General features: G+C 48.4%; 1 protein-coding gene across 1 annotated transcript in view; it reads left to right on the top strand.

The window, feature by feature from the left end:
- The first annotated feature begins 15,655 nt into the window (after positions 1–15,655).
- SRRM4 (serine/arginine repetitive matrix 4) overlaps positions 15,656–26,987 on the top strand; it is a 118,562-nt gene continuing 107,230 nt past the window's right edge. Inside the window, exon 1 of the mRNA XM_044448889.1 lies at positions 15,656–15,786. Within this exon, the coding sequence (XP_044304824.1) occupies positions 15,656–15,786 (131 nt within the window). The remainder of the gene's footprint in view (positions 15,787–26,987) is intronic.

The following is a 26,987-nucleotide window of genomic DNA, read 5'->3' on the forward strand; positions in this document are numbered from 1 at the left end:
GGCTTCTATCGCTAGAAGTAGGGATTTGACCCCATGATGAAAATGCAATGGATTTGCACAGTCCAGCCTCTAGAACAGGGGTCTCAAACTCGCGGCCCACGGGCCAATTGCCAGGCTGGGCGGGGCATGGGGAAGGGGCCCTGCGGCCTCCAAAGCGCTGGCAGCGCCTGGGCCGGCCTCCGGATGAGCGGCCCACCCCCACCGCGGTGGTGGGATACTTGATGCGGCCCAGCCTCACCCAGACTCTACTTCCGGCGGCCCCCAGGTAAGTTGAGTTTGAGAGCCCTGCTCTAGAAGAACTCTAGGCTCTTCAGCTCTGCAGGGGTGCCAACTCACTCTTGGGGGTGTTCAGCTAGTTTGCAGACCTCTGTCTCTAAGACAGGCTAAGGAAATTGTGGGAATTGGAAGCCGGAAACTGCGACATTCTTGTGCTATTTGCACAAATCACACTGAACGGTATAAAGTGGGCATTTTGAAATCCATCAAGTTCAAACTTCCCAGCATTAGCCCACCTTTGGGAAGGAATAAGTTGTACAGCTCAACTGTGAGCCAAGCCTGCCAGAAAGAAAGTGGATTTCTTAGCCTTGCAAAAGAAGCAATCACAGAATTATTGAGGCCAAACAGTGGAGAATTTCTGTGGGGTTGTAAATATTAGATTTCTACCTTTCAGAAATAAAAATGAGCACAGAAATTAACCAGCAGCCTAAACAGAGGAAAGTAGAGAATAACAAACCAAATGCCTGTTTTCACTAGATTTTCTTGCTGTTTTAAATTGAAAGTATTGTTATCAATTGGCTTATACTGGTATGAATATCATACAATTTAGTCTTTTTAATTTTTCCTTTTTTCTGGTGAGTGAGAACCAGCCTCAAACCTTAGGCATAAAGACCTCCTCCCTCTTCTCTTCTGTCTCAGATGTGGAAGGCATGAAGATGAAGTCCACCATAATGGGAAAGAAACTCCCGCTCCTGCATTCACTCGCCATAGCCCCTAACTGCAAATATTTTCCATCTCTGTCATATCCTTTCATTGTGTGCATCCTATTGATTGCTCCCCAGTTATGATGTGTTCAGTCATTCATTCTCTCTCTCTTTCTCTATTCCAGCATGTTTGTTTTCTGTTTGCAAGGCAGATACAAGAAAAGCCTCCGTCAAAACACAGTATGCTCCAGTGACTTTGAAAAAAGAGTATAATAAGAACACACACTCCTCTTCTGGAATGAGTGGGCCACAGGGAAAGCAAAGCAGGCGCCTTTGTCTGACGATTCATCTTAAATGGGGAAAAACACTCACATGCCCAAGCCTCACCCAGACAAAAGGTACCCTTGATTTCTGTCTTTGTTCACTCCAGAAAGAGTTCCTGCAATCGGTATCCATTAGCTGCAATGACAGTCACTGGGGCTGCGCTCAAACGCTGCAAAAAAATCGCTCCATACAAGGCAGCAAATGCTGACCCTGTTGGAGCTGTGAGGTTTGGGTTCTCCCTCGGTAAGAAGCAGGGAGCTGTCCAGGCACAGATTTCAGCGCCAGATTGCTGGGACAGGAGGGGAGCTGCCTGGCCCAGGAACCTGTCATAAGAGGTGTTGCTCCAGCACCGTCCAAGTCGGAAATGAAAGGCGTTTACAGCTGACTTCACTGGCCCTTCAGGTCTCCAGCAAGCACCGGGGCCAGCAGCTACCCGGCTTTATTATTTCTCCTGATTTAAACTCAGAAGGCCTCACGGTGCCACCAGCGTGTTGCGAATTCTGCTGTGCCCTTGGATTCTGGGGTGATTCAGCTGGAGGTGACCATTGAGAGACCCAGCACTTTCCCAGCACCTCTCCATTGGGGGTGAGATGCAGAAGGGCTCTCAAAGAGAGTTCTGGGTAATGGATGGCACATGGAGTTCAGCGTTCTGTTGGTGTCTGCTCAAAGGCTCAAGTGTAACAACAGAGATTATTAGCGAAGGAATGCAGGTGAGACTGATGCTGCTTGGAGGGAGAAGCACAGCTCACGGGAAAATGCCACTCAGAAGCCTTCCCCCTTATTCCCCAGGGTTTTCCTGTGCCTTCTTCTTGGTTTCGAAATGAAGCAGGTATTTTAATGGATAAGAGCAGGAGAGGAATCTCTCCCACCCGGAGACCTGTGTGAAATTTTGGAGAAGCTTGTGGGGCACGTTCCAGGGGGAGGCACCCCATGACGTTCCTCATTCAAGGGCTGGGATGGAAATAAGTCTCCAGCTTCAGAGGCTGATGTGCATCCAGGTCAAGGACGATGGGATTCTGCTGTTACAGATTTAAAATCACAACTAAAAGACTAAAATGCCTGGGGAAATGCAACGTTTTTCATTGTAACTGTCTCTACCATAGACCACAAAGTAGAATGTGCCATGGCCATTTTTCCCTTTGCTGCCAAGACTGGAGCAGCTTTGAAAAACGTGCAGCACTCATCCCAGGAAGGACAAAATCTGCCTCGTGTGCATCCCCCAGGACCAGCGGAAACACATCTGAGGTATTTCCACTGGTACCTAGGCAGTGCTGGGCACCTGCCAGCTCTAACCTCCTTTGGTGAGAACATCTTGGAACAACCACTTCTGAGTTAACTCCATTCTGCCAGTGCTGCTGACTTGCCCATCCCAGATGCTCATTTCCAATGGTTTGAACCAACACTAGCTTTCCCCCGTGCCATCTGATGCTTCTGCTAGGCCAGCGATAGCATTGTGTGGCTTTTGTCTGGTAAAGATGTCTCGCTCTTCTGCTATGAAATGGCCAGAGTCTTATTTTTGTGACATTACGAAAGCCTGGCTGGATCAGACCAAAGGCCTTCCTCATCCCCCACAGCAGCACCCTCCCAGCCTCTGTCCCTCGAAGGGGTCTATGTTCTTGGAAGAAGGGTGATCTATCTCGCTATTCTGACAAACATTTGATTGGTGGGACTGTTCCCGTTGGCACGCATCCAACATCCTTGTGACAAGCCAGCTGCAAAGCCAAAGGGCAAGGGTCAGGTCCATCTGCCCAAAAGGGAAGAGGCCGCGGTCTGCTTTGTTGTGTTTAGCCTGGAAGGAGCGAGTTGACTAGTCAGTTCCCCTTGTTTGTGTGAAGCTGCTTGGCTAGAAGCGCAGGCAGGGCAGGGATGCCAGGCACAGCCCAGGGCTTCCTCTGCAGCCACCTACACACCTGCTGTAGCCACAGTCCTCCGGGTGATGCCAAATCCGATGCCTCCGGTAGCAAGCACAGTTGGCAACTCTTCAACAGCCATTGATCCACAGCACGGAAATAACAGCTTTTAGCAGCAGCCATTAGACTTGAAGACGGTAATCAAATCCTGAGCTGTTTCCAGAGGTGCCCCTCAAAATCCCAGAGACCGACGTGATTTCCATCACAATGCTCCCTGCTTCCAGGGAACCGCAGCTGGGCATGCAAGCACGGGGTTGAGTGTCAGCCGTTTTCCAGATCGGTGAACGAAAGAGCTGGCCAGCCAGGAGGAGGCTGGTTCCAGCAGGAGACGAGTGGGAAGCTGCCTGTCCTGTGTGCCTGCTCTCCTTGCACCAAGGGATGGTTCTCCGAGGAGGGCTTCCTCTGACAATCCAGATGCACAGGTGAGACAACAAGGGAGGAGGTGTTTCTGCAGAGACACGGGCCCCAAGCACTGCAAAGAATTCTGGAGACAGATAGATTTGTGGAATCAGAGCTATCGATCATTGCTCCTTTTCCCCCAAGGCAGCCTACATAATCGCCCCCTCCCCATTTTATCCTAACAACAACCCTGTGAGGTAGGTTAGACTGAGAGTCCAGGAGTGGCTCAGAGTCACCTGGTGAACTTTATGACTGAGTGGGGACTTGAACCCAGATCTCCCAGACCACACTGGCTGTTGTTTATTGTATTTTTCCTGCTTTTCCTTGGAGGCACTCAAAATGGCATACACGATTCTCCTTCACTTGCATCACTTAAAAATTGCATACCCCTCTGCAGGGCACCTGGCTGAGGAAGAGCTGAGGGAGCATGGTCGTTTTGACATATTCTGCTATTTGCAAAGAACAGCCACAAACTAAATGCTGGTTGTAACTGCGCAGATAAACGTAGGAGATGCATGGTGTAAAGTCAAGTAAGATCACAGGAGTATAAGCGGAAACAGCCAGAATTCCAGAGTAGCAATTTAGAGATAAAATTAATCGGCACTGGTGAGTTTGAAAAGAAGCTTAAAACTTTTTCAATTCCTTTGACTAATAACCCCTAACACTGAATTTGCCTGGTCTTCTGGCAACATTAGGTTGATGTGTTTAGAAGCTGACTGTTTGGGAGTAATCCAGTCAGACAGATTGGCGGCAGATTATAACGACATCAGTGATGACGACAAGAATAAAAGATAAGCTGATCAGACAAAGGAAAGAGTTTCCACCGTTTCCAACCTTGATGGTGCCAGCAGTTCATGAGAGGTTTCCTGCAGAAGCCCGAATCCGGTCCTTCATGCCCATTTATCCAGCCCGCCATGCCCATTCGGACCCGCCACACACGCGCCCGCCACTGCCCACCTCACCCCGTGCGCTGGGAGGCAGCGGTTTGCTCGCTTGGAGAAAACGATCTCCATGCGAGCAAGCCACTGCCTCATGCACCCACCTCGTGGCACGCCCCCACCCCCCCTCCCCTCCCCTCCCCTCACTGCACGCACCGCCCCCGCCCCCTCACCGGCACCACCTTGCCGGCCCGCACCCAGCACTGGCGCCTTTCAACTGGCCCCCTGGCCAGTTTGAGGACCCTGCCTTAAGGTGTGCTGGGCAGCAAATCCCATCATCCTCACCCAATGAGGCCACACTGCAAGTGATGGGAGCTGTGGTCCAGCCCACCTGCAAGGCGCCATGTTGGGAACGGAGGAAGAACTTTGTGCAATGTGTCAGGAGCTGATGGTCCCCCACTTCTGGCTCTGACCATGGGAACCACGAGCTTCAGCTTCCCACTGCTAGCTTGGGGTTCCACCCCAGAAAAAATGTGGCCTTCCAGCTTTTCCATCAGGCTTGCCCCACTGGCTGAATGCCACACCGGACAATTTACCAAGTAGGTGATTGTTTTTCCATATTCTTTTTTAAAAAGCACCAATCACTTCTGGACTGGGGCCACAGAAGGGTAGCCCTTTCCCCATGCTTTTTCCCAATGAAAATTGCACACACACACACACAGCTTTTAGTTTACAAAAGTAGGTTTTTCTTTGCATTCACAGCAGGGGTGCTTTCAGAGAAGCACTAGGGGTGACTTTGTTTTTACTAGGAAAAAAATATGTGAAAACAAGGGAAGGGTTCACATACACACAACACCCCCATGGTTACTATTTTTTAAAAAAATAAAAGTATGCAGGGAATGCATGTCTTCTTTGCCTGTGAGCCACAGAGATCCTGCTTTCTCCTGGGATTGCCTTTGCTCCTAGTGTAACCAGAATTGGATCTACCAACCCAGTGCCACAAAAACAGAGCTGCCATCCAGCCCTGATGCCTTAGGAAGTCTTTCCAGGGGACAGTGTAGTGTGGTGACATAAATCAAGGGGACAAGGGGAAATTCACAGTTCAGCAGATGACCAAATTCCATGCAGGAGAAGGACTGAACTCCACTCAGGAGATGCTCTCAGGAGTCTTATTTGGGTCAGGGGGACAAAGAGAAAGGGACAGAGTCAAAATACTGAACAAAAACTGCCAGCATATTGCCATTTAAAGCTCTTCCAGCCAGTAAACCAGCCTGTGGTGTTCCCTCTGCAGGACTCCTCTGTGGAAGAGTTGGAGGACCAAGAACTCCCAGCAGAGCCCACAAAGCCAGTGGAGCAGGAAGTTCTCGAGACCTGGGGTGAGTACCTTTGGGGGACATGGAATGTACCTTAAAGCTGGAGGCCAATAAAGCCCTGGAAAGACAGGAAGTCAAGGAGTACTAGATTGAGCTAGAAGCCTCCTTGTGAGGAAAGGTCTACTCACATGAAGGAGCTTGCTCCCAAGGAGAACCTTTTCAGCTGCACTCACTAACAACACACAGCTGAAGCTTCCATGAACTTCTAAGGGCTTCTGCATCAAAACAGCAGTCAAAGGTGCCCAGAGCTTCTTGGTGCTGCAGTGTTTTTGACTGAACTTTGCTCTTTGATCTGTTTAGCCTTTTTCTCTGGCAGCCCTTTGGAAATTTGTAGCCTGGACAGGCCCTATGGCTTTCTGCTTGCAGGCTGCTTTTCGGCTTGTTGTGTTGCCTTTTACCTGGACCCTAACCTACCTCACAAGATCGTTGGGAGGATAAAATGGAGAGAAGGGCTGCCATGCTGGTTACACTGGGTTCCCTGCAAGAGGTAACATATAGAGGTAATATTACTAAAAATGATCAAAATGTCCAGGAGTGAAGTGCATATTCCATCCTGAGCTTCCTGAATATTAGCTTCAGTTTTCTGTCTTTTTTCCCAACGGAGCCCATAGGTCAAGCATGGGGTTATCTTCCGTGAGATGGGACAGCCACCCCTTGGATGGCTTGAGAAGCGGATGGGGCAAATTCATGGAAGAGACTCTCTGCAGCTAGTAATCCCAATGGCCATATGTTCTCTCTCCCAGCAGAAATGTCCTGCCTGGGTATGCCAGTTGCTGGGGAACATGGGCATGAGGGTGTTGCTTGGAGGTTCTATGGACATTGGTTGGTCACTGTGTGAAGGGAAGGCTGGACTTGGTGGACCACTGGCCTGATCCAACATAGCTGTCCTTAGGTTCTTTGACCAAGGAGGAAAAGGTCTACGCAGCTCAGGCTGCAGAAATAAAAGCCAGGATGCACCTTTGTTTATCCCTAGCTGAAAAAGCCCTCTTTGGCACAGCTCCAAGCACCCACCAGAGGGCGCTCTCAACCACAGATAGTGCTGTTTACCTGAGAGCAAGAGATGGAGTTGTTCAAAATTCAATGACCTTCTCATTTGTGGGTATGTGCATCAGAAATGAGGTGTCTGGAGATGATTTTTATCTGCAATTAATATTGTTGGAATTAATGTAATACATGCATGGGTAAGGCAGTGTTTGGTAAATTCTTTGGCATCGCTCCAGTATTGCTCCCTGTCTTAGTTCTCAGCCCATCTGTGTGCCATGCCTACTCTGGAATGCAGTGACTAAGGCAGGGATCTGGATTTCCTGGTTTCTATCTTGCCAACTTTTGCAGGGGGAGCAAGAGAGCATTGGCCTATTTCACAGGGTGCTTGTACTGCAACCAGTCTGGTAGTGTTCTGTGATGTGCTCTGAATGCACGTATTCCAGGCATTCAAGCAGAGCTGTGGTGCAACAGGGAAAATTCTTGCTCTTCTGGCTTCATCCAGCTGTGGATGAACCATTTTCGCCAACGAGTAGTGGTGTTTGCATGCAACTTTAGGATATAAAAACAAAGATCCTGGGGATTGAGCATGTTTTCCCCTTGGTGAGGGGTCAAGATGCACATTGTGCAGGGCGTGTGTACATTTGCACAATCCGGGGAAATGGAGAAGAAGGTATACCAAATTGGGGAGCTTACGATGGAGTGAAAAGGCCAGCCAGCCAGTCTCATGCCAATGGAGCTGATTTAACGAATGTACACAACCCTAGCTGGAACTTGGGGCCAAATTGCAGGGCCCCATAACACCGATTTTACAGGCCCGCCCAGGGGTAACTGATCAAGGCAGTGGTATTCAGGCCTGGCATGAGTACAAGGGCTTTAAAAATATACAGCTGGGGCGGGGAAATTGACTGCGCCAGGCCAAGGTTGCAGGCACTTGTGTGATTTTACAATATGATGATGACAATATGTTATCCTCATCAACAAAGCTGTGTTTATTCCCAACTAAATATCTTTTGTCGCTGAAGGGAGCACCACATTATTTCTGCAGTCATCAGAAGGTTTGATTTACGTGAGCTTAAAATGAGAACCTGAATGAGCACAAAGTATTTCTTTTGTCAGGGTTAGCAAACCAATTTTTCAAAGCAAAAATGATTTATTGTGCCAGGGACACGTAGAAGCAGATGGAAAGCATGGAGTGGCAGTGTTGGTGAGACGGTAGAAAAGAGAAATGTTGCATGCTTTGCAATGTGTGGCCATCGCAAGCTGCTGGCCCCCAAGAGACCATTCCGGCCAGGGTCTAAAATGACATGATTGCATCACAGCTGACCACTCAAGGGGAATTTTACCTTCTCCCAGTGCTCAGCTCAATCGCTAAACCTTGAGTGCCTGACCAAAGAAAGGATGGAATGCTAGGAGGAGAAACTTAACTAGGCTATCCAAACTTACACAGGGAATGCCCAGTTTTTCTTCTAGGAGTTGTGGTTGATTTTGGGCCAGTCACAGACACTCAGTCCAACCTACCTCACAGGGTTGTTGTGAGAATATGATTGAGAGGAAGAGGAATTGTGTAAGTTGCCTTGAGTTCCTTGGAAGAAAAAAGGCAGTAGATATATAGATAGGGACTGGTAGCACAAAAGCATCTTGTTTACATTCAGGACCATCACATAGTATTTCAACTCTTGGCTCTCCTGACTGTATCCGTGGTTTTCTCTGATGCATTCTGTTTTAAGGAGGGTGACCAGTGACAAGTCAAATTACTACCAGAAACTGAAATTTTGAGGCTAATTACTAGAGCACCAGTGTGGTATAAAAGGTAGTATTGGACTGGGACTTGGGAGGGCGGGGCTGTAGACCCCACTCAGTTGTGAAGCAGACTGGGTGACCTTGGGTCAGTAGCAGACTCTCAGCCTAGCCTACCTCACAGGGTTGTTGTGCTGGCTAAATGGAGAAGCGGTGATGCTGGCGAGATGCCTTGGGTTTCTTGAAGAGGAAGAAAGGGGGGGATAAATTAGTCATATTAATTCGGTCAAAATGTGATGTATGCTTGAGTCAATTGTTGTTGGAGGTTCTGGCTTTAAAGACACCATCACACTCATCCTTTGTTTTTCCATGTGCTGAGGCAGTTTGTACAAAACCCCTGTATTAAGAATAAAGCAATGGAAAAACTAAATTCTGTATAGAGTTCCAGCATCCTCTCAAACCCTCCTGCAGCCTCTTGAAAATCTTTCCGAAAAAGCAGGTTTTCTACTTTTCTCTGAAGGCCAGGAGAGAGAATACTGTTGCAATAAACCACTCCCTCCAAAATAAAAACCTAAAGAGAAACTTGGTGTTAACTGTCTTGTTCGTGTTTCAAAAAGGGCTTGGCAACCTTCGTTCTGCTCGGTGTTGCTGGAATGCAGTTCCCACCATGCCAATCCATTGACTAGGCTGGCTGGGGCTGAGGAGAACTGGAGTCCAACAGCAACTGGATGGCGGCAGATCCTCCCCTCCCAAGTCTGAGGCTAAGCTGATCTCGAATTAGTTTCAGAGGGAGGGAAGTAGCCCTGTGGGGCTGTGGGAGGGTGCAGGGAGGAATAAGCGGCATATTGTGCAAATAAGGTTACGAGAAAAGATTAGCATGTGCTTGACTGGGCCCTAACATTCGTGTTGCTTAGTCATTGCATCATATGTGACAGATTTTGCAGCAGTTTTACGAAATAAAATGCTCCAATAAATGGCCAGAAAGACGAAACACTTTGCAGTTTAGGGCTGGTTTGTTTAAAATCAAAAACTGTAATCTCTCTTATGCTCTTTATTATGACCATTTGACCCATTCAGGTTAGGATGCAAAGGCAAGAAGGTCATTTAGTGGGTCCAAAGAAGTTGGGGGGGGGGGCTGGAAGACAAATCCTATGGAGATAACTTGAAAGCTCTGGTTATTCTTAACCTGGAGAAAAGAAAATGCAGAAGAAACATTACAATGGTCTCCATAAAAGGAGGGGGAGCAGACTTGTTCTTGGTTGCACCTGAAGGTTGGACTGGACATGACAGGTGGCGATTTCTGAGAAGCAGGTTTTACCTAAATATAAGCAGAAACTTCTAGCAGTGAGGGCTGTTCTGTGGCAGAATGAACTGCTTTGGAAGGCAGTGAATTATCTTCACTGAAGGCATTTAAGCAGAGGCTTAATGGGTTGACATAATGGGAGTTGTAGTACAACAGTGCCTGGAGGAGCAGGGATTGCCAAGCTCTTCCTCAGCATGAAAAATGAAAATTTGAGCAATACCAAACTTGTTCTTGTTCTTGGAGGAAGAGTTCCATTACTGCAGTAATCCTAAAGTTCTCCCCTCATTTGGCCTTCAGGAAAAAGTAGAAGGAATACCTATTTAGACAGATGTTTCAAGAGGCCTTTATATAAATGGCTGAGATTTTTCTATTTAAGTGGGTGGCTGTCCTTCAGGGAACCTGTAATTGCATCCAGCATTGCAGATCCTGCACTGAACAGTGGGCTGAATGGAAGATTTCCATGAAGTGCCACAATCCCCGAGCAAAGTCTCTTTGCAATTTTAATCTGGGGTGGGCATGCCTCCAAGCTTTCTTATTGTTGTTGTTGGTCACAAAGTCAAGTTGTGCCCAACCCATTGCGACCCCATGGACAACACTCCTCCAGGCCTTCCTGTCCTCCACCATCCCACGGAGTCCACTTAAGCACATACCAACTGCTTCAGTGACTCCATCCGGCCAGCCAGCTCAACCTCTGCTGTCCCCTTCTTCTTTTGCCATCTATTGTTCCAGCATCAGGCTCTTCTCCAGGGAGTCCTTCCTTCTCATTAGGTGACCAAAGTATTTGAGCTTCATCTTCAGTATCTGGCCTTCTCAAGAGCAGTTGGGGTTGATCTCCTCTAGGACTGACCAGTTTGATCGCCTTGCAGTCCAAGGGACTCGCAGGAGTCTCCTCCAGCACCACAATTCAAAGGCCTCAATTCTTTGGTGCTCAGCCTTCCTTATGGTACAGCTTTCACAGCCATACATTGCAACTGGGGAAAACCATAGTCTTGACTATATGCACTTTTGTCAGCAGGGTGATGTTTCTGCTTTTTAGTATGCTGTCTAGATTTGCCATAGCTTACCTCCCAAGAAGCAAGCATCTTTTAAGTTCTTGGCTGCAGTCCCCATCTGCAGTGATCTTGGAGCCCAGGAAAATAAAACCTGTCACTACCTCCATTTCTTCCCCATCTATTTGCCAGGAAGTGAGAGGACTGGAAGCAATGATCTTAGTTTTCTTCATGCTGAGTTTCAAGCCAACTTTTGCACTCTCCTCCTTCACCCGCATCAAGAGGCTCTTTAGTTCCTCTTCACTTTCTGCCATGAGAGTGGTATCATCTGCATATCTGAGGTTGTTGATATTTCTCCCAGCAATCTTAATTCCAACTGGTGATTCATCTAGCTCTGCCTTTCTCATGATGTGCTCTGCATACAAGTTAAATAGACGGGGGACAGTATACAGCCTTGCCGAACTCCTTTCTCAATTTTGAACCCAATCAGTGGTTCCGTGCCCAGTTCTCACTGTTGCTTCTTGACCCGCCTCCAAGTTTGGGTAACATAAAATGCTTATTTCTTGTTTTCAATGCAACAGGTTTGTAAAATGTGCAGGGCTCTGGATTTCACAGAATTCTTGCTGTGACGGGGGAAAAGATGAGGAAAGAAATGGCATGATGGCATTGAAAGGTATCCAACGCCACCTCCATGATCACGGGACCCATGCAGCAGGGAACTAAAGGTTCTAAGAATCTGAAATGGATGGAGATATTTTTTTTCCTGCACTAGTGCAAGTACGGTTGTCAAATCTGCAATGGCTTCAAATGCAAATCTCATATGGCGGTTCTGCATCAGGGCAGCCTTTTCTGGGTTGTGTGGATTCCATGGACTTATGAACTGACTTTCACTTGGGAAAAAAGGATTTATATTAATGCCACTTTAATGATAATTAATGCACACTAGCTCATCTGCTGATGCAAAGTAGTACAAGTAGAATGACCTACTACTTTCTAAAAAGCAGCTTCTGTCAAGGAGCACCCAGCAGAATGAGAGACGTCTGTAGATGGAATAGAATCTATCCATCCCTAGGTGCATGTCTGGAAAGCTTGTCTGAAGAAGCTGTACTGACTGGAAGCAAATGTTTCTGCTCGTTTCCAGAGCTGATTTTCAAATCCCTAGTTCCCCACTGCACAAGTGGTAGGTCCTGCTTGTGCAATGGATCACGGGGGAGTGCATTCTTGTACACCATCTTTTGGTCCCTTAGCTGCTAGCCCAGTTTGGATTTTTTCTAATGGGCCTACACAGCCGCCTGTATTTCTCTCTCTAATGAAGGAAGACATCGTGGGAGCCAGTTCTGCCTAAGCCCTATTAGACTCAAGTGTGAGTGCTTTGGGTCCCCCCCCCCCCGGCCCCCCAAGCATCTCTTTATTAATTTTCTCCTTCAGTGTTCCAAAGATACAAAAGCAATGGGAATTATCCCCAAATCATTTCCATTTTTGAGAAGATGAAGTGTAATCTTGGATGGTTGTCAAATGTGTTTTATAATGTCTGAAGGACTTAAGGCCAAGAGATGATGGTGCAGGGAAAATGCATGAACACTTGCTTTTTTAAAAGCCGGGTCCAGTGCAAGAACTTTAAGTCCTTTCCCCTCCTGCCACAGGCCTGCTCAAAATTGCTCTTCCAAAACTACTTTCTTGTTTTCATCCTTGCAAGAGAATTGCTGTTCTCATTTTACTTCAGATTTTTAAAATTATATTTATATCCCACTTTTTTCCCTGCAAGGAACTGAACATGCCTTACCCAAGTCCCCTCATCCTCCACATTTTATCCCTCTCAGGCAGATTAGACTGAGAATTGGGGACTGATCCAAAGTCACCCAGCAATGCCAGGTGGGGACTAGAACCTGGATCCCGAGAGTGCCAGTCCAGCAACTATTTATGTCACATTGTCTTCATTATAAGGCAGGTGTGTATAGAAGTTGGATCTGCATCTTTGGATTTACAGAAAATCAGCAAGTGTTTGTCACTCAGTTGCCTTATATTAGCCCCCCCCCAAAAAAAAGGTTCCTCCCCTCCCATCCCTTATATTAAATGGTTGTGGGGAAATGCAATTCCCAGTGGGGCTGTACATGATAGGATTTGTGAGTTTCTTGGGCTGAGCACATACTTGGTACCTTAGTTCCACATCCACCCTAAAGACTTGTTTGCTGCAGGTCCCAGTAGAGTTCACATTTCTAGTAAAAAGCAAATTTTGCAAGCTTAAAGCCTACCTGAAATCAAAGATGGGGTGGATTAACTCCTTAAAGGAAGCCGCAGCCTTGAATTTAGAATAACTAAGTAGGGGTGTCACGGGTAGCAAATTCTGGAAGCTTTCATTCACAGGGACATGGCAATTTAGAGATGACTTGATGGCACAGCACAACACAATCTACCAGCCCTGATGAAGAAAGCTGTTCAGATGTGCAACTCGCCACTTCCTGTCTAAAGTGATGTATTCCTTCTACTGCTGGGCTAGAATGTTTCCCCCTAAAGCAGCTGTCCCAAGCTTGGCCAATGACCAAGTTGGCTGGAAATTATCAATCTAACACACCTGGAGGATGTCCCAAAATGTTCGTCTTCCCTTTTGAAGGAATGGTGTTGCTGTTATCCATCTGTTATTAAGGTGGAGAAGCACTTAAATAGGCATCCTCCACCTGGCCTGAAATGATCGAAGGCTCTGCTGCTTCTAAAAACACCAGGGGTCAAGCTTGCTTCCTTGCTTCTGTCCATCCATAAACAGGGCAAAACAAGCTCTGAACACAGTTTGCTGATTCTCTGCTGCAGCCTCCAGGACTTGGCGTTTTGATCAATCCTCCACCTTGACCCCTGGGTCTTGTTCAGTGGTGTCATACTCCTCCATCTTTATATGTGAACTGAAGGCAAATTGTATGTATTTCACTCTTTGCAATGTTCATTGCTTTGTGCTTTACCCTGGATTTCTTCTATCAATTTTCTGCCCATTTATACCTAAATTTGCAGAGATATTTCTGGATTTTTTTTACGGTATGAGTCTGCCCGAACTTCAAGATTGGCATTGGAGATGTTCTTCTTTGGCCCATCTGCTGGTTGGTGGCTGAGATCAGCAGGGCCTTTTTTGGTGGTGGCACCTGACCTCCTCCTTGTCCCACTTTAAACACTTGTTCAACTTTTCTTAACTCTGGAACATATTTGTCACAGAGCTTCCTATTGTACAAACTGTCTATTCACTGGTCATATAACACCCATGAGCTATTTGATACCTTCTAGTGTGTTTCTGCAGCATTTCCTTGTTAGACATCTTTGAAAAGTGATGCTGGAAATGGCATGTCAGTCACTAAAATCTAGCCTGCTTGGGATTTTGCCAGCTGAGCAGTGTGGCGGTGTACATATATCTTCTTGGGCAAAAAGTTGCCTACCATGAACTTCCTCCTGAGTAGACATGTGTCGGATTTTGTGGTTAATGGATAAACGTTGACAAATTAATCAGATGCTGCTTTTTCTAGCCCTGTCCCAGATTTCATAGCGCCTTGGGCTATTAATTTAAATACAGAGCTTAGGAAGGGAAGGGCAACAGCAGGTGACAGAAGGGGAGGCAGCCCTCTTCACTCAGATGAGATGTATCTTTGGGCGATCTTTGGAGGCATTATTCAAAATACTTCATTCTCCCCTTCCAGGCATAACTTCCCCCCATACGAATATGCGCAGCTTTGACGGATGATTCAATTGAAAATGCGTACAGGAAATCTGCTGCAATTTCTTTAATGAGCTGCCTTTCGGGCGGTAAGAGAGGGACCCATGCTTGCCTAGCATGGCCGTGGAATCCTCTCAGGCAGAGGCGAGCTGGGTGTTTGCTTTATATTTGCTCTATGGGGTGGGCAGATGGGGCTGAGGTGGAATGTGGGTTCAGGGAATCAGCCCTTCCCTACTTGGTGCCCCCTGAATGGACTTGGGCTGTAAGCCCTATTATCTGCTCAGCATGCACTGCCTGGGGATGATGGGAGTTGTAATAAGACCCCCATCTCAAGGGCTCCAGGCAGTCGAAGGCTAATTCACACACCACGGACACCAGCCGTAGGCCTGCGGCGCTTCCCGGATCCCCAAAACCTTGTCTTGCTGCGTTGCCCCCTGCGACAGCCTGGACGTCCTTCGAAAGTAGCGTTGCTCCCCCGGAAGCGCCGCACTTCTGCAGCTCATCAACAGAAAGGCGCGTGGGAGGAGACGGGTAAAGAGTTATTTAATTAGAATAATGCCAGTGCAGCCTCCCACCCCGATTCCGGGCAGAAGGGTGGCGGATCCTGCCGCCGCTGGGAGGGGGCCTGCTTGTGCGTGCTCATTTCCTCCCTTCGATTCGATTTCGTCTGAGTCAGCGCCTCCCCCTCTTGCCTCCCCCCCCCCCCCCCCCCCAGCCACGCACAGGCACACGCCCGGCCACCCCGGTGCTAGTTTTGCTTTGTGATGCTGATTCGGGCAGGAGCCGCTGTCTTTTGTCTGCGCGTGTTCAGGCAGACGGAGGAGGAGGAGGAGGAGGAGGAGGAGGGAGCAAGCGAGCGCTTCGAAACTGGCCAGCCTCCGTTGCACGTCACGGTGTGGAGGAGACAAAACCCAGCTCGCCGGGGCCAGCGCGCGCGCACAGCCGGATCGCGCGGCGGACGGAGGCGGCCCCCACCCCCGCGCGCGCGGCTGCAGGGACCCCGCTCCGCCGGGACGGGGTCCAGGGCTGGGGGAGCCCCCGACTCCGCCCGCTCCGCCGGAGGAGCGCGCGTCTCTTGGGATGTAGCCCCTTCAGCACCTCGGAGAGCTCCTGGCGCGCCGCGCCGCGCCGCGCTGCCAGCCCTGCCATGGCGAGCGTGCAGCAGGGCGAGAAGCAGCTCTTCGAGAAGTTCTGGCAAGGCACCTTCAGAGCCGTGGCCACGCCGAGGCCCGGCAGCGTGATCGTGGCCAGCATCACCTCCCGCAAGCCTCTGGCCAGGTAAGGGGCCGGCCGCTCGGGCACCGCGTCCGGGAGCGCGCTGCGTCTTGCCTGGCGCCGGCCGAGGGCGCCCCGCGAAGACCAGCCTTCCCCGGGTGGGTCGCCCTCCTTCGCCCTTTTCAGCTTCGCGGGCTGGCGCGGACAGGCGGTGCTATGCAGTGAGGAGGGGTCCCCCGTAGGCAGCGGGATGGACCTCGCTCGCTCTTCTCCGGCACCGCGTTTCTGATCTCGTTCGGGCTGAGACCTTCCCCAGTTCTTGGGGGCGGGGGGACCAGAGGAGTGCGCAGGTTGGGTGCTGAGTGACCCGTGCGAAGGAGAAGGTGGCCCGCGAAGCTGCCTCGGCGGGCAGGCAAACTTTTCCGAGACCTGCGTGGCTGCACGAGAACAGTTTGGCCAGATGAGGAGGCTGGAGGAGTACAGCGAGGTGGATTTAGGACCGCCTGGTGGCTGCCAAGTATCCTGGCTGGTTTTTCCAGGCAGGAAGGGCGTGGGGCTTCGCCCCGATGTTGTCTGTTCTCTAGATATGAATTTGGGCTTTCTTTTAATCCCGGCTCGAAAACTAGTTTTAAGGGGCTGTTGCATCCGAGCCTCCCCTCCCTCAGGCAGCCGTGGTGTGCTGGGCTGTACGCTGAAATTCAGGTGCCTGGAAAATAACGGTGCCCTGGTTTTGTAATCTTTAAAGGGTTTAGAGTTAAACACAAAAGGTCCACAGAAGTGAAAAGGGTAGAGGCAGGGACTGACAGCCCCTGGTGTCATTTCGTCAGAGGCAAGACATTGCTCAGTGACCTTTGCAGGGTACAAGGTCTGGAGATGAAGGTGACTGTGGGGGGTGGGGTGCCACACTCTCACCTCAGTTCTTTGGGCTGGAAGTCAGTATCATCTTCAAAAAATGCAAAACTATCTTCCCATTTTCCCGAAGCCAGGTCCCACCTTTTCCCTGTGGCAAGGAACCCCAAAGCAGCTTCCACAATCCTTGCCCTCCTCCCCATTTTATCCTCACAACAACCTGATAAGGTAGGTTTGGCTGAGAGTAAATGGCCCAGTCTCCCAGCAAGCTTTCTGGCCAAGCAGGGACTAGAACCCAGATCTCCCAAGTCCCAGTCCAACATTCGAACCACTGCACCGCTCTGTGGTGTGGCAGGTGCTTGTTCTGAGCACTTGCACGAAACCAGAAGGATTTCCAAAAGAAATGAGAGACAGCTCTACCGAGCTGCTTGGAGCCGCCATCCACGTCCTTTCTGCAGATGGCTGGGACGACTTGCATTGTATGGGTTAGTGCAAAGATTTTCGCTCTTGAGTGAGCTGGCAGTACCTAAACCCCGACAAAATCTTCACCGAGCTCCCCAGCCATTAGCTTCTGTGCTGAATAATAGCAGTTGCAGTTATGGCTTTGGTCTTTTAAGTGTTGGGTGTATGTCTTTTTAACTTTTGTTAGCCTCCCAGAGAGCCATGGGTGGTATACTCCTGAATTTAATAAGAAATATATAATCCAACTTTTGTGCAGGCAAGTGTTTTTCTGTTGGTTACACAGTTAGAAGTGTGAGCTATGCATCTTAATAAGAACATGTGTAACTCTCCAGAATCATCTGGGGGTTACCCATGCACCCTGAAAGCATCTCAGTCCAGACTCATTGAATTTTAGTCAAGATGGGCAAAAAAGAACTTTGCAGATCCGTCAGAACAACTGTGAGGCTTGGGTGTGGGTCTGCCTCATGCATGCATGCTTGGTTTTCTCATTTGCTTTCTTTTCTTGAAAGGGTCTTTCGAAAAGCATTTTTGTTCTTTAGCAAACCACTAACCTCACCAAGAATAATTCCTAAAGGCAAGCGATGCTCCCACTGCTGAAGGCGCTCATGTTCTTACGAAAGCTGTTTGGCACTGTGTCTGTTACATGGGGAAGGGAGGCCAGACCATAGAGCAACCCCTGAAAAGATAGGGTTTTTTAATTACAGCTCATTAATATTGCCGTTCATATAAGGACTGGCGCCTCCACTTTTTTGTTTTCCTCTTCCCTCCCCATCCCCTTCCTTATATCCTGTCTCAGAAATTATAAGCCTAAGGGCAGGAACTGTAACTCTCCGAAGCCTTTCTTTTGGCTGAAGAAATGGAGTAAAATGTTTTAAATGCTATTTCTGGTCTATACTGAAGTCAAACATGCTTCTAGCTAGCTTATAGCCATTGATTGTGATGGTCAAGGAAAAGATGAGGTTTGCACTGCCAACAAGAGGGGTAATGTGAACATTTAAGAAATATTATGTTTCAGTCCATCAAAAATAGACTGTATGAGAAGTTAGATTTGGAGGCTTTTAAATGCGCATATATTTTTTTTTCAAAGTGGGTTGTGATGCAATAATTAGCCATTTTTATAAATAAACAGCAACAAAAGCTGAAATCTGAAACTATAGGTTCTAATGTCCTCAGACTGTATTCCTCTGTCACACCCAGCTAGGAATCATTTCCCTTCTGCTCAGCAAGTAGGACTTCTGGGTAAATATGTGTAGGTTTTGTACCCTAAAGCTCTGCTCACCTGGATCCAAATGCATCAGCAGCTTGCCTGCATTTCATGTGCAACTGTCCAGCCACTGACGAAATCCAACACACGCGTCCCTTGGATCATTCTCTTCCTTGTTGCAGCTAAAGAAATTGTGAAAGGGGATTTTTCTTAAAAGCATGATTGGAGAAAATCCAGGCCCTCCTTAGACTGGGTGACTCCAGTGTGGGTGGGAGTGTTAAGGACTCCTGGGCAAGACCCCCTCTGACGAATCAAACATTTCCACCAGCTGCTTCCCTTATTCTTTCTTATCCCTGCCATTGCTGGCTCACTTATGCTAAATTAGCCTTCTCAAACACGGTGCGCTCCAGGTGAGTTAGACCACTACAGTTCCTATTATCCTTGACCACTGGCCATGCTGGCTAGGGCTAATGGGAATTGTGGGGAACTGATAGGAGCCCTGGGAGATCATGCTCCTATGAATGATGTCTAAATTAGCCTTGTCTCATTACCTTTGCAGAAAATAATTACGTTCAGTCTTTCTGCGTTGCTCCTCTCAGTCTCCTAATGGAGTTTCAGCTACTTCCACATGAAGATGTGTAAAAAATAACAATAATAATAAAAAAATTACCTTTGCTTTTACATCTTTCATGATCATGAACAATATTTAAAATGCCACTTTAAATGAGAGAGCGAGTGTGTGTGTGTGAAATGTTTGGTCAAGTAATTAAGGGTGCAACTCGCAAGTTAGAGAGAGAATTCCCAGCCAGCTACTAAATATGATCCCAGGTGATGGAAAAAAGAGGCCACCCTGCTCACTGGATCTTTATGCAGACCTGATGCGGGTTCTCAGCAAATGCTCACAGAGTGAATCCTCCCTTGCTCCATTCCCAGGTGGGACCTCTTTCTGACCTCACCTGCAAGCTTCCCTTCAGAGCAGGGAAATAGCAAGGCAGATGGTGGTCATTCCCACAACTTGCTCCATTCGACCGAGCTGCTGGGGCAATATGGCAGCATTTGTCAGCTGGCCTGGTATGCCATTCCAGGGTGGCTTCGCATCTCCACCAAGGAAGGCTGTGGGATCTTTGGGGGCAATGACCTGGCAGTGCTTCTACCAGCCGGGGGATCCTGGGTGAGAGAGCAGGCTCAAGACAGCAAGGGCTGTGGTGACTTCCTGCATCTGCTAGATCAAAGACTGCAGAAGGGTTAAGATCAAGCCATCGCAGTTCTGTGGCAGCCTTCAGCTGTCGGGTTAATATACAGGGAGCAGAATATCAAACTGCTGGGTTTTTTCAGGGCATTCTGTTCCTCCTGGTTTGTTTTTACAAAATCTGGTTCCTTTAATCCAGAGCAAATTTCACCTGGCAGAACATACAGGGGTTGCTGCGACTGTTTGATGGTCATAATCCCTAATGTGAATTGCAGTTAGAATATTCTGGATCGGTGGGGTGGGGCGGAACAAAGCTATTTTCCTCTAGCATATAAAGGAGTAAATATACTACCCTGAATCTATATGCAAATCTCTGCCCCAAGAAGCTGACAAACCAAGGTGGTAGAGGTGCCCTGCATGCAAGAGTGGGAGTGGGGAGAGAATGGAAATGAAGAGCAGATTAGCAGCAATCACGGCAGGGAGGGTCAGTGTGGTGCAGTGGTTAAGAGCACAGGCCTGGGACTCAGCCGAACCAGGTTCTAGCCCCCACTCAGCCATGGAACCAACCGAATAGCTTTGAGCCAGTCAGAGTCTCAGCCCAGCCTCTCAAGGGGTCATTGCGGGGTAACACTGAGAGCAGGAAGAGAATGTCAGCCACTTTGAGTTTGTTTTTTAAGAAAAAGGCAGGCTATAAATCCAAAGCAGTGAGCTCAGTTACATGTCCTAACCAGGGTTACACGTCATGCAATGCTGTTTGTTTGATCTGGTTCTGGCTCAGCTGCAAGACAACCTGTTTTGTAAGCCAATAAAGGTTCAGTGCCTGGTCCTGGCAGGAATGACCCAACCAGGGGGGCATTTTGAGCAGGAGGGGTGAAGTGTGTGGCCCATGGATTCTCCACATGGGACCTTTAAATGGAGGTCTTGTTTAATGACAGCAGAGCTACTTCTGCATGCAAATGCAGTATTTAAGTCAATGGTTAGAAATGAAAGCTGTTGATCGAGAGAGCAACAAGAGTACAATTTTGTTATCAACTCATGTCAAAGACAAGTTGTTCTCTTTCTTGAACACAGAGATTTGTGCCTTCTGAAGTGCTAGGTAATTACCTAGAGCATTTGTGACGTTTATAGCTCTAGTCCCATAGCATTAATGACTGGTGAGTTGGTCAGAAATAGAATTGCTCTTCAGAACATAAAAATATAAAAATTCTCTTGCTGGATCAACCCAAAGGCCTTTCTAGTCAGCAGTGACCAGCCAGATTCCCAGATAAGAAGTTGACATGTAGGGAAGCCAAGCACCACACTGCACATGTTCCCCAGCATTTGGTAGTGAGAGCCATCTTGCCTTTGATCCTGGAACAAGTATGTATGTATTCAAAGCTTTTCTACCCCATCCACCACTAGCATCTCAGGATAGCTTACAATAAAAACCAGTAGAATAAAACAAATGTATCCCAGCATCACTAGTAACCATTGATCCAAACTTGCTTAATCTTATTCTGAAGCTGACCAAGTTAGTGTCCACCACAGCATTTTATAGGAGTGAAGTCCACCCTTCAAGTAGGAGTTCTTAACAATATAAAGATTAGCTAGTTTTGACTGAAAGCTTCTGGCCTTGAAAGAACTCATTTTGACCTGGTTTGTGCATAACGCTAGGAAAGGGCAATGCTGAAGAAGTTGACCTGTTTGAACTCGGCACACATATGTGCCCTTTCCCGACTCATGGGCAGAAAGCAGGTCAAGTTGGTTTTCTTTTTCGTGGCTTCAGCTTTTAAATTATTTGCATTTTTTCCCAAAGGAAGAGAAGTTTGCTTAAGCCATGGCCACATCTTGCATAATTTGCACAAAACACCGCCTAGCCAGTGCCTTGCCCCAGGCAGCACTATGTCTTTTGCCAGCCCTGGGTAAAACAGCCTTCAGTCGGGTTGGGTGAGTGTTCCCAGCATCCCCCAGCCAGTTAGGCAAGCTGAGGTATCCTGGGAAGCTGTCCTCCAACACTCCTGGGGTCCTCCATGTTGCAAAAGAATTCTTTGAATAGACCTGGCTGGAGAGAAGTAAAAGAGATGGAGTGTGTGTGTGTGTGTGGGGGGGGCGAAGTATAGACTTCACATCTGTTTACCCATGCAGTCTTTGGATGTTCAACTAACCCTTTCCTTTCCTCCTTCGCATGTATGCATAAGGACAGAGATGTGATTCAGCAAACATAGCTGATGCTGGTAATAAACAAATGGGGCTGCCAGTCCCATCAGTCGCAGCCCATGGAACTGAAGTGCCATCTTGTCCTTTACACCATGTGGCAACGTCTTGGAATAGCCCTGCCTCCACTTCGGGTTCCCCATCTCCTCTGGGTTTAGTGGATTTCTTCATAGTAGGTGAGGGAAACAAACCTTCCTGGAAGTCACACATCATATTTGGTTGGAATAAGAAGTATTTTGGAGTGGTTTGGCCTTGACTGGGCCATTAAGACCCATTTGCTTTGATCTCCACCTCCCTGGACTGTGTCTGTCAATATGGGCCACCGTAGCTTTTGGATTCACCTTTGTGGTGTGGCCATGGTTGCTATCACAATGAGTGTCTACCCTTCCACTGCTAGCTCCAATATGGCAGCCCCAAAAGATCTTGGTTGGCTTGGTTTTTTCATATTCCCAGACTTTCTAGAGATGAGTGAGGGTCCATTGAGCGTACACACACACACACACACACACACACACACGTCCTAATGAGTCACATACAAGGATGTGTACTTAAAATCCTTGGCCTTGTCATTGCCTTGGGTGACCGCCGTTAATTTCATCCTCTGCTAGTTGTCAGCAGCCTTCCACCAGAGGGAAATGCTTTGTAGATGGAGTTTTATATTATCCTGGAAATTTACTGCCACATAGCTAATTCCAGAATCTCTTTCTTTATTACTGAGCCAGTCAGCAGGCAGTTTTCTGACTTGCTTAAAAACAACAACGCCAAAAATGCACATACCATCAGTCTCTGTTTTCTGCATTATCTCTTTTGCTCTACAAGCTGTTTCTTTCTGTAGTTGCAAAGTAGCACAGAGGAAATTGGTAAATAATTTTGATATGTATTCATAAAAGTTTTGCCTGTGTTTGCAGTAAGTAGGCACTTGACTAGTATTTCCAGCCCATCCCTGATTCGTGTGCATAAAATGTGTGAATGCAGCAGATGGGGGTATTGGAAAGACATCTAAGGTTAGAATTTGGGATTGGAAGGACTCCCCATGGAGTTAGTAGCAAACCTGGGCTGTCACTGGGTGAAAGTGTCCTTCAGATAGCCAAGCATTTGCAAAGATGTGATTGCTCATATTACTGGTATGAGCCATTGTAAAGCATGTTCTGTACAAAGAGGCCCAAAGGGAAACACAGTACAGAAGAGGAGTTTCAGCACTTCTTCTTACCCACCTTCAAGGAAAGTTCTTCATCCAAAACTCTCTGCTGTGCTGAGAGGTCCCATTCCAAAGTCAATTTCCTGCCCTGGCGATTGTGTTGTGAACGTAAAAGCTTAAAACCAAAGCAGCACATGGGGTAAGCCCTTACAAACCACCAACTAGGAGGTACCCAACTAATAGGTAGATTGCATGTGACAGCAAATGTGTTACAAATGACATTTTAGAAATAACAATTTAAAGGGAAATACAGTGAATCCCACCAGAGTGTGGAAGACCCCACCCAGATGATGAGGGTGCCTTGGATTGGCGGCATGAAGGCCCAGCTCTTCCTCTGACCAATCAAGTGGGAAGATTAGCATATTCCAATCTTATGTAAAGCTCTGTCCTTGTTTTTTGATGATGCATTTCCTCTTGGGGGTTTCAAGGGGTTACCCTCACTGTAAGATCATCTTGTACTGAGAGGCAGTACAGTGTAATGGTTAAGAGAGCAGGACTGGGACTCAGGAGGTCCAGGGTCTAGTCCCCACTAAGCCATGGAGCCCACTGGGTGACTTTGGGCCAGTCACAAATTCTCAGCCCAACCTACCTCACAGGGTTGTTGTGAGGCTAAAATTCAGAGGAGGAAGAGGAGGTGGGTTAGGTAAGCTGCCTTTTGTCTCTTGAAAGGATATAAATATTATAATCTTCCTGGTTTCCTTCCTGAAAGGATATAATACAATCTTCCTGAAGTGCTCTGGAACAGGAGCATGTTTAAAGGGAGCCCAGGGTGGGTACTCAAGGGGGCCCTGCAAGGAACTGGGGTCCTGGCAGGTCCCCCGGGTGCTAACAGCACCCTGCATTTGCAGCTGGCTCAGTCAGACTCTCCTGGAGAATTATTTTCTCTGCCCTACTTTCTCGATTGGTGGAGGGCAGCGATGAATGCAAGTCGTCGGGAAAAGGTCCTCTGTTATTTTGTCAAGCAATTTTTGGACCACTTTTACTTATCCGGCCCCTGCCTACCTTTGCAGAGCATGAAAGCTTTCAAAATAGCAAGTGCAAATAAATTGCACCTATTCTGGTCGGATGAATCCAGTGCCTGTTCGTTCCTTCCTCCATTTCCCCCCCCCCCCCGCCTCCGTGATTTCAGTCCTCTAGCCCTTGGGCTTTATCTGTTGCTCACAGGAAAAAAGAAAGGGGGGGGGATATAATTTCAGGGCGGCCATTCATATCGTCATCTCCAAAAGGCAAGTGATTGTCATATTGACAGAGCCCACGAATGGCTCTCCCTCCCTCTCTCTTTCTGCCCACTTGGTTCCATCAAAGTTTGTGACTGAATGCCCAAAGAACAGCTCACCGTTCTCAGCTCGAAAACCACCCCGCCCCGCTGCCTTCTCTTTCTGTCGTTCTGACAGCCTGTGGTTACAATCGTTTGGCTATCTTAAGAGTGCTGTAATGGATGCTTCAGCTCAGGAAAATGATGTCTGTTTTGCTCTGAGCAGTAATTGATGTCATCACTGGATCTCTTGCGGGGGGGGGGTCTCCCGCTCCTGCTCCTGCTCCTGCTCCACACCACAACCTTGAAGATAAATGCGTACCATAAGTAAACACGTTGACTGCTGGTCCTGGAAAGGCCCCTTTCAGTCTCTGCTGAGGGCATGGTGAAATTTCCAGCCAGCGCTGGGGCAATCAGGCCTGCCCATCGCCCCCCTTTTAGGAAAATGAGCCCCCTGGACTGATGTCAAGGGTAGGCATCATGGGGCAATTGCTGAGGGCCCTTCCCAGACTGGTGTCCACAGATAAGAGCCCGCTGGACTTGTTCTTTCCTTTGCCTCTGCAACCTTCATCTTTGGCTGCAGCCCGTTTGGTATCTGACTGTTTGCTGGGCAAGCCAACGGCAGCAAGAGCCGCTGGTGGCTGTGATGGGAAGCAGAATGGTGCACTGAACGATGGGGCGGCTCCTAGGGGGTATCTTGCCTGAGGGTCCTCCAAAGCCTGGAACTGGCGCCGCTGCATTCTAGTGCGATGATTTTACTGATTATATTTATATCCCACCTTTTTTCCTTCCAAGGAACTCAGGGCAGCTGAATTCTCTTCCTCCTCTCAATCTTATCCTCACAGCAACAACCCTGTGAGGTAGGTTGGGCTGAGAGTCTGTGACTAACAAAGTACTTCACCCAGTGAACTGCATGGCCGGGTAGGGACTGGAACCCGGCTCGCCTGAGTCCCAGACTCTGTACCAGTAAATCTCTCCGCTGGTGAAACAGCTAGCATAGCAAGGTTCCAGGGTATGCAATGCTGGGTTTGTACTTTGAGGACATGCAGTGCTGGTGTGTTTCTCTTAAGGAGCCTCTCGAATGCAAATTCTTTATCTGTCCTCCAAAATGGGGCATTCCATTCTATGGCCTTGTTTCCAGTTGCTTGACCTGAGGGGAAATGAAGTGGCTTCTCTTTAGTGACCCTGGGAGGCTGCACTTGAATGGGAATGAACTGCACTGGACAAAGGCTTAGAAGCCGGAGTGAGGCGTGATCAGGTTTTCCTTGTGGCTGGGACAGGACAGTGCTGTCTGGAGGCCCCCGAACCTTCCCAGGCAGCTCCCAGCCTACACTGCACTTTCAAGGGCATGTCCAAAGCCCGCAGCAATGGCTCTCGCAGTCCAGGCTGAAGGACCGGGCATGGCTCCCTGGCATTCCAGGGGCAACCATGCCTGGGCAGTGGCTGGAAGCAAGGATGCAGCCAGGCCGAAGTCCCTGCAAAGGCATCCCTCCGAGCACCTGCTGATGAAGGCGGCATAAGGGACGTCCGTTCTCCTCCTGCAGCCAAGCTGCTGCTGTGCTTTAAGCAAGCTTCACATGCAATAAAAATAAAAATGCTTTTTAAACATCTGAGTTGGCAAATATTCTGGTTATGAGAAATACAGGAGCACTTGTGAACCATGCACTGGTGGCCAGAGAAGGGGAAAGAGAAATATTAGTTCAGTGCTTCACGGCTGAAGCAACTCACATGGCTCCCCGAACAGGCTCCATAGAAGACCGTTAAGTTCAGCGCTAAAAATATGCTGTCGCAGCACTCGCTGGGCGTCCGTGCTCTGGCCGGGGCCACTGCCCCACCTGCTGGGCTTGCTGCTGCTCCCCGCCATTGCAGTCTCCTGGCTCCCTTGCCTCTTGCTCTGGTCCAGCCGAGGGTGGTGCTGCAGAGGAGCAGGAGATGAGGACTGGAGCTGGTGCTGTTGGTGGGGGGAAGGAAGGCGGGAGGCCGCCGCCGCCTTCCGGCGATGGAGGAGATGCAGCAGTCTGCAGTGGGTGGCCATGGTTCAAGGGATGTGATGGGACGCACACGGCTTCCTTCCTGTGCCTGTCTGATTTTTTAAAATGTCAGGCAGTGCGGCGGCAAGCCTGAATACCAATTGTCCAGAAGCAATTAGTTTCTGTCCCAGGACTGTCCTTAGACAGCTAGATAACAATGATGCACATTGATTGATTATGACAGGGGAGAGAGTCAACATCCAAACGTGGAGCAGCAGTGGCATTTTTATAGCACTTTAAAGCCTCCAAACCATTGAGGTCCAATAGCTAACTTGGCAAAGTGAACGACAACCATGTAAGGTAGGGCATCCTAAGTGTCTCCAGATTCTCACCTGCACATGCCCAAAATGGGGGAAATGTGTCACCCGAAAGGGGGTGGGAAGAGGGAGTCTTTTGCATAACACTTGCAGGTGCATATGCAAATGTGAATGTATCAGTGCTAATTTTAAAAAAATATAGCAATCATTTAAACCGAGAAATTGTACATTTTGCCGTAGTGGCAAAGTGCGACCAGATGATTCATTTGCCCTTCCCAGTTTGCTGTGCAAGGGAAAACTGCAGCTTTACTTGTTATATTTATATCCTACCTTTCTTCTGTCAAGAGTCTCAAAGTGGCTTGCTTAATCCTCCTGCTCTCGTCATTGTATCCTCAGGACAACCCCATGAGGTAGGTTAGGCTGAAAGTCCGACTGGCCCAAAGTCACCCAGAGTCATGCACTGAGCTGGCCTGCCAAGCCACCTTTGCTCTGCTGGAAGGGTGTGGCCTGCAGCCCGCTGGGGATGCCGTGGTCTTCTAGGTCCCCTCCGACGCTTCCACTGTTGTTTTCTGTGCTTTGCCATTCTATATAGGAAGCTTTTGAAAATGTGGCTCTTTATTGCCATGC

This window comes from Varanus komodoensis, unplaced genomic scaffold, assembly GCF_004798865.1.
Source record: "Varanus komodoensis strain SLA01 unplaced genomic scaffold, ASM479886v1 scaffold56, whole genome shotgun sequence".
NCBI lineage: Eukaryota > Metazoa > Chordata > Lepidosauria > Squamata > Varanidae > Varanus > Varanus komodoensis.